The sequence below is a fragment of the Nelusetta ayraudi genome, unplaced genomic scaffold, assembly GCF_046127955.1.
Source record: "Nelusetta ayraudi isolate G7.1 ecotype Tasmania unplaced genomic scaffold, CSIRO-AGI_Nayr_v1 ptg000016l, whole genome shotgun sequence".
Lineage (NCBI taxonomy): Eukaryota > Metazoa > Chordata > Actinopteri > Tetraodontiformes > Monacanthidae > Nelusetta > Nelusetta ayraudi.
The window spans coordinates 467699-474617 of record NW_027466066.1 but is presented as its reverse complement, the minus strand read 5'-3'; the positions used below and the strand labels follow the sequence as shown (position 1 = coordinate 474617).

The following is a 6919-nucleotide window of genomic DNA, read 5'->3' as shown; positions in this document are numbered from 1 at the left end:
ATTTGTACATATATATATGTATATATATATATATACACATATGTACATACATACCTATATATATATGCATATGTAAATGTATACATAAATACATACATAAAATGATGCATGTATATACACATACATACATACGTTAAAGAAAGTGTATTTCAGTCATCAGACATCTTTTTTCTTTTACATTTGTTTTAGATCTTTATTTACAAGCTTTCTAACAAAGCTTCCATTTGAGTCTTTCAGGTTAATTGCAATTTGATTATTTTTTCTATTAATTACCAAAATAATATAACAAGGTTTGAGACTATAGAGGAAGTAATGTCACAAAGTACACTTAATAACAGAACATTATCTTGAAAAAAAAAAAAAAAAAAATCTATACGATGTCTGTATTAGCATTCGTCATGCTAATGCTCTGAACGTGTTTCCCTTTATAGTACCTGAGTGTTTTTATAATGATAAATTTCCTGCACGGAGCGGCGACTCCACCCTACCTGGCGTCTGTCTGTCTCTGCCCTCCGCCTGTCCTCTTTATCATCATCTGGCCGCTGGATTAACAATCAGCGCAGATTATAGCCATAATAAGATTCCAAAACACAGGTTCAAGGGTCAGCCTGTGCAGTGTGGCCAGGCTAAGGCTATAGGCAACACTTAAAGGATCGGCGTCTGATTGATACCGCACCGATATTAGACCGCCGTGCAAAGCTCAATTAATCTCCCCTGTCGAGTCTTATTGCGGCGGAGGTGCTTATTATTTACCCATCTGATGCAAGCACGGAGGAGAGACTACCGCAGAACCTAAGTGTTATTTGGGCTATGAAAATAAGGTGTATATTGAATGAATGAATGAATGAATGAATGAAGTTTGGCCTTAGATTTTTCGATTCAATCTACATTGTGTTATGTAACAATTAACGAAACCAACAAAAGTTATAAAAAAGATCATCTCCAGAGATGACGAGGCGTGTTTCATTTCAACAGACCGATTCATGTAAAAAAAAAAAAAAACATATGAAACATTACTATGAAAAATCATAAACTGCCTATGACAACATGTGCGGGACACGAGTATTATCACGGCGCACCGGGTCCACCCTGGCCGATTTGGAGCCATTAGGCCTGTAATGATTTACTTCCAAACGGGCCGACATCAAACGCAGGGTAACAATGAGGGGACTGGCTGCCGTCTCTGCCTGCGCGTCTCTAATTCTCCATAACAAAAAGTACAAAGGCCGAGACGGAGACCAAAGGCTTCATCCCTAAACACCTTTAACACCTCAGCGAGGCCGCGGCGCCGCGCCGCGCCGACGCGCACACCACGGACCCCGGGCGTCTGGAGCCGCGTGTTGATGGGGGACGGAGGAGGTGAGGAGCGCAGCCCCAGGGAACACAGACAAGCGGGAAGAAAGAGGGAGGGGGGTGGTGCAGGGCAGAGGGGGGTGCTTTGTGTGTGTGTGTGTGTGTGTGTGTGTGTGTGTGTGTGTGTGTGTGTGTGTGTGTGTGTGCGTGCGCGCGCGCGCGGGGGGGGGCGCACAAAAACACCTTGGCTGAAGTTGCGTGCGAGAAGTGACAAGGGGGGAAGTTTTTTTAGTCAGAGGACGGCAGCATCTTCACCGGCGTGACCGAAAGCGCGCAAGCTTGGAGCGGAGCGGCCCGCACCGGAGGAATATTTACGCAGGACAGATCCTGGAATAGGAGGGGGGGGAAAATAAGGACACTAGAGTTTAGTTGTTTTTCCTTTTTTTTTCATTGCATCCCAATGCGTAAGTAAACTTGTTCTTTTTTTTTTCTTTTTTAAACGCAGCGATGCGTATTTTGTTCAAGGTGCTGAAAAACAGGACGGGAAAAAGTTCCTTATACAGGCACACGTATTTAGGGGACGTATTTTAATTCATTGTACTAATTCAAACTGTCCGCACCTCACCTGTGACCTGACGTAATCAATACCTGAGTTGAGTGAGGCGAGTGTTTCCTTTGGCCAACACGTCAGAAATTCGCTCATCACACTTGTAAAAATCACTACTGGGCTGAATAAATTTACGTTATATACTTTTTTTTGGGCTTTATTTATAAACAAATGATTTTAATTGCACCCTCAATAATAATAATCATAATAATTTCAGTATTTTTCAATGAGGATTAAGTGTTGTTGTTGTTTTTAAATCACCCATGCGCCGCTGTGTTGTGTTCGCAGTCTGGGTAAATCCGAGTGTCTCGTTTCAGTGTCAGAGGGCAGACAGACACCAGGGGTGGCCGCCGCCACCGCCACCGCCGTCATTACGCACGGCCCGGGCGGAGAGGAGCGCACGGAGCCGTGCCAGCGCGGCGCCCTGCTCGACCAGAGCCGGCGGCACCGCACCGCCTTCACGCGTGAGCAGCTGACGCGGCTGGAGCAGGAGTACGGCAAGGAGAGCTACGTGTCCAGGCCGCGGCGCTGCGAGCTGGCCACGGCGCTCAATTTACCCGAGACAACGATAAAGGTACGGGTACAGCCAGCTGGTCGATGTTGCCGCCACACAGCGAGTGGAACTAGTAGAAGTTGCCAGGAGCTGATCAGGGCCGTGAAGGCATTTCGCACCAGGGCTGGTGTAACATGCCAGGGATTAATTTAAGACAATAACGGAGGTTTACAGCACAGCTATAATGTTTCTGTGGGTTGGTGGGTTTGGTCGTCTCCTCACAACAGAAGTGACCCCCCCCCAACCCCAGAGGGTTGCTCTGCATCCAGCTTCCCCCTGTTCCTCTGTTGCTCCTGTGGTTCCAAGACAGTTGGAGAAAGTAGGCGTCTCTTGCCCGCTAACAGCTGGGAGAGGTTTTTTTTGGGTTCGGGCTGATAAATTAAGTGAGCTACTTAATCCTGAAACCAACCTATATATACATGCCAACAACTCATTTTCAACCCACTTCACCCATTAACATGTCTGATCCTTGGCTAGCGGAAATATTCAACGCATCACTTAATTGAAATTGGCCTGCACTAAGAGTGGTGTGAAGTGCGGATCGCCTTTCACTGCCAAATGTCTTGGATTGGAGCTAATAAAGTATTTTATGAAGCCGGGTCCTGTACCAGTTATTGACTTAAGGCCACGTAGATATTGGTATTACTGGACATGTCGTTAGGCGTCATTGTCTCGTTCATCGGCCGACACTTCACATTGCAGTTCATCAAGGTGAAGTGCAGTAAATAGATAGTCTTGCAGTTTCTATTAGGTTGATTATTTTCAAATATTTAATCAAAAGAAGAATTCAGTTCCAAATTATATTAACATGTAATGAAAAACTGTTTTAACAGGCTGCTTAAATTGTGGATTTACTTTATATGGAAGGAACACTTGATCTAGCTTCTGTCAGTTCAGGAAGCCCGAGCTATGAAACATTTTTGAAAGTTGAAATTCTTTTGTTGACGTCTTTACATACCCCTGTGCGTACAGTTTTTACGCTAAGCTAACACTTGCCTCTGGGGCAAGAGAACACGTAACGGTGTACGATTCCAATTCCGAAAACCTCCTCACGGTATTATTGCGTTTCCATCGTCTTAGCTTTCAAAAGAAAAACCCCCGCGGTCAAAAATGAAAGCGAGGAGGGGCCGAACTCTTAGCGCTATTAACCCAAACAACAACAGCCCTTTAACATTTCCCCCGAGGCTTTCATCAGCTCTCTTCTTACATTTCAATCAGCATGTTAGATTGAGTAGTGACAGCTTTAGCGGTGCCTTAGCATTTGACGCAGAGGCCCAGCGGCCCTGTGCAGCCTCTTTAATACGCAGTAAATGCACCCACCTCTCTGCCAACCACTGGATGGTCTTTTACGAAGGAGCAGGAATGTGAGGCGAGGCCTTGTAAACGCTGCCACCTGACGTTTTAGAAGGACAGCCTTCCGGGGGATTCAGTGCGCTGGTAAAATAGTCAGGGACTAAAAACACTCTGGCAACTTGGCAGCCTAAATCACAGGGATTTAGAATAGTGGATATGTTCACACTGAAAATCCATGGATGGTGTTTGGAGTGCTATTTACTGTAGTCACATTAATTTTTTTTTAAGTTAAAGGTTGCTAGAGTTTGACTAAATTGAGCAGATGTGAACTTTGAACTTTTTATGCGACCTTTACTTTTGCTGCCTCTGAAAATTGTTTGATTGCCTTTTTAGGTCTCATGTTCAGCTAAATCCACTTTGCATTTCCAACAATAAAACATGACTCAATCCAATTTGTATTGTTACTCCTTCACCTTGGACCTGTGCTCTAATACCAAGTGTCCCACTTTGTAAAAGTGGGACGCTCGTAAGACGAGAGACTGACGTAGGAACAAATTACATCATGAGTGGCCTTGACTTACGCAGACACATTGTCTTGTTACCGGAGATCCAACGCGGCATCTAAAGCTGCTGCTATGTAGATTGTGCGGGGTCTCTGCATCCTTTTGTTACCATCATATAGGGTTAAAGTATGCAAAAAAAATTTAAAAAAATGCATCTGCAACTGATGCACAAAAATGTGAAACTGTCAGCGAAATGTTAAAATGAGCCAGATAACTACCAAGGAATCAGCATTAGCCAGGTGATCTTTTCAGATAACGCTTGTGACGAAAAACGATGGTAATACAGTGGAATGACATTGGACTAAAGCAGTAACAACTGAATTCTGAACACGTGACTGTGAACTGGATAGTTGCAGTTTGACATCCTAGCTACAGATGTTCTTTTGGGATTAAAACCCCATCAACCCATCTGCACAAGACTTTTTGGAAAGTGTGCTCTAAATGACACGGTTCTGATAGAAGAAGAAAGCAGCAACTTGTGTTATCTTTTCCAAGTTAGTGGCAACACCCCAAGCCAAATCTTTGTTCTCCTCTCTGAGACCGCCTTATGGCTGCCTTGTTTTGGTGTAATTCCGAACATGTAGAGGCTTCACCAAAGCATCAAAGCTTGGAGAAAGCTCAAACTGAGCGCTTGTCACTGCTGTGCAGGATAAAAAGAAATCCGAAGACGGTAATTCGATATGGCTGCATCAAAATGAACCGTTTCTTCTTTCAACGTCCATATACCCACTTTTGAAACCCCTCACAATAATCATTAGGAACAAGCAGCACGTTTCCTTGCTCCCTTTCCCCACTAACTCCTCCCCCGTCTCCTGGCCTCGCTTCTCTCAGGTTTGGTTCCAGAACAGGAGGATGAAGGACAAACGCCAGAGACACTCCCTGCCATGGCCGCACCCCCTCATTGACCCGCTGGGGGCGCTCCTGATGAGCCGCGCCTCGACCCCCTCCGGCCTGCCGTACCCCTTCATCCCTCCCCATCTCCCGCACCACCCCCTCCACCACCACCCCTACCCCCTGGCTCTGCCGTCGCCGGCCTCCTCCCCACCTCACGGTCGCTACGCGGCGCCCATGAGGACCCTGGACGCGATCCGCCTGTCCCACTACCACGGCAGAGTGGGCGGGCTGTCACCGACCGCAGCGGCTCTGTACCCTTCCACCGCCGTTGTACACCACCCCGCCTCGTGTCCCTGTCCGCTCTGCCTGCACTGGGGATCAGAACAGCTGCTCAAAGCCAGAGGGGAACCGCTGGGACTGAGCCAACCGCCGAGTCCCAAAGGCAAAATCCAGCCTGCAGGGTTAGAACGGCGGGAGGAGATGGTGTGATGTCGGAGGGACACTACCTGAACCCTGTCAAGCTGCTGGCAAAATGAGCTGCTCTGAGAAAAATGACACACACGATCACAACGACTTCAAAATTGTATCAACGATCTGGGCAAAATGCAAAATACGATATAACAGTAAGTCAACTTAGGACAAGGCAAACTTGTAAGACTGTCAAAACAGAAGCCGATTTACAGTAATCGTCTGAGACACAAAATCTTGACGGAAATAAATGATGCTTAGATCAAACAATTTGCCATGTGTTTAAAGCCAGTGCATTTTTTTTTACTGCACAAACTGTACTGTTCAATCGCTGCAGAAATACAAAGATCAACCTCGATTTAAGGTCCCATGTTACATAAATTTCAGGTTTTTACTTTTTATTCTTAACTCCAGGTGAGCAACAGTCTACTGATGCTTTGTTGGACTTTCCAGATGTTTGGAGGGAGATGAAAACAAGGGGTGGCAGCGGAACAGTAACAAGGTGAATATTGCACCAGACTGAATTTGTTGTCACTGACCTGGCTATCATGAGACAGTTGTTCTCTTTATGACATCACAATGAGCCCTACTGTTTCTTGCGAAAAATTGAGTGAGGAAAATAAGTAAAAGAAGCACATAAAGCAAGCAAAGTGTGATGTAACTATTGAAAGAAAACATTGGTAAAATACATTCAGAATGAAATAAGATCAAATAATAGCGCAGAACAACAAGTGACCTTTAATGCTTTACCAAATTCAGGGTTAGGCCTCCCCGAACACAACACTCTTACCATGACTCAAGACAGTGCAGACTAAGATACATGCTAATCATCAGCCCATAATTTTCATTTTCCAATAATTATTTTTCACAATATTCAAATCTATGCAGGAACTTCTCTCGTATACAAACCTAGAACCTTTAGGAAAATAGTACATGGTTAGATTTGTTGTTAAAAGCGATTTGCTATTAAGCAATAATGCCACCATCACTTCCACCACTAGATTTGATTTTGAGTACATGTACATAATCTGTAAACTGTTTGTCCAGTTAAGAAATGGTAGTGGCAAGAAATATTGGCACGGACTTCAATGAATACTAGCCATATAGGTCTTATACAAATGGTTTGTGGTTGGATGGATGGTTGGAGGACTATTTTGTTCTACTGTAATGTTTTTGACTACTGCTTTTATTTATTTGCGCATCTCAAAAATGCAACTTTCTGCACTGACATTTGGATATTTTAGGGTTTTGTTTAGAAACGTGCTGAATTATCAGTCACTCGCAAAATTCTGAATTCCTTTGCTTAGT

General features: G+C 44.7%; 1 protein-coding gene across 1 annotated transcript; it reads left to right on the top strand.

Annotated features, from left to right (window-relative positions):
• The first annotated feature begins 1539 nt into the window (after positions 1-1539).
• Positions 1540-6026, top strand: eve1 (even-skipped-like1). Its single transcript, XM_076023557.1, has 3 exons — positions 1540-1757; positions 2218-2474; positions 5141-6026. The coding sequence occupies exons 1-3, from the start codon at positions 1754-1756 to the stop codon at positions 5630-5632; spliced, it is 753 nt and encodes a 250-aa protein (XP_075879672.1). The 5' UTR covers positions 1540-1753; the 3' UTR covers positions 5633-6026.
• The last annotated feature ends 893 nt before the right edge of the window (positions 6027-6919 follow it).

Excerpts from the sequence above, each read along its gene's own strand:
- eve1 (XM_076023557.1), top strand. Across the intron at positions 2,475-5,140 it reads TACCCGAGACAACGATAAAG|GTTTGGTTCCAGAACAGGAG; the intron begins GTACGGGTACAG and ends CGCTTCTCTCAG.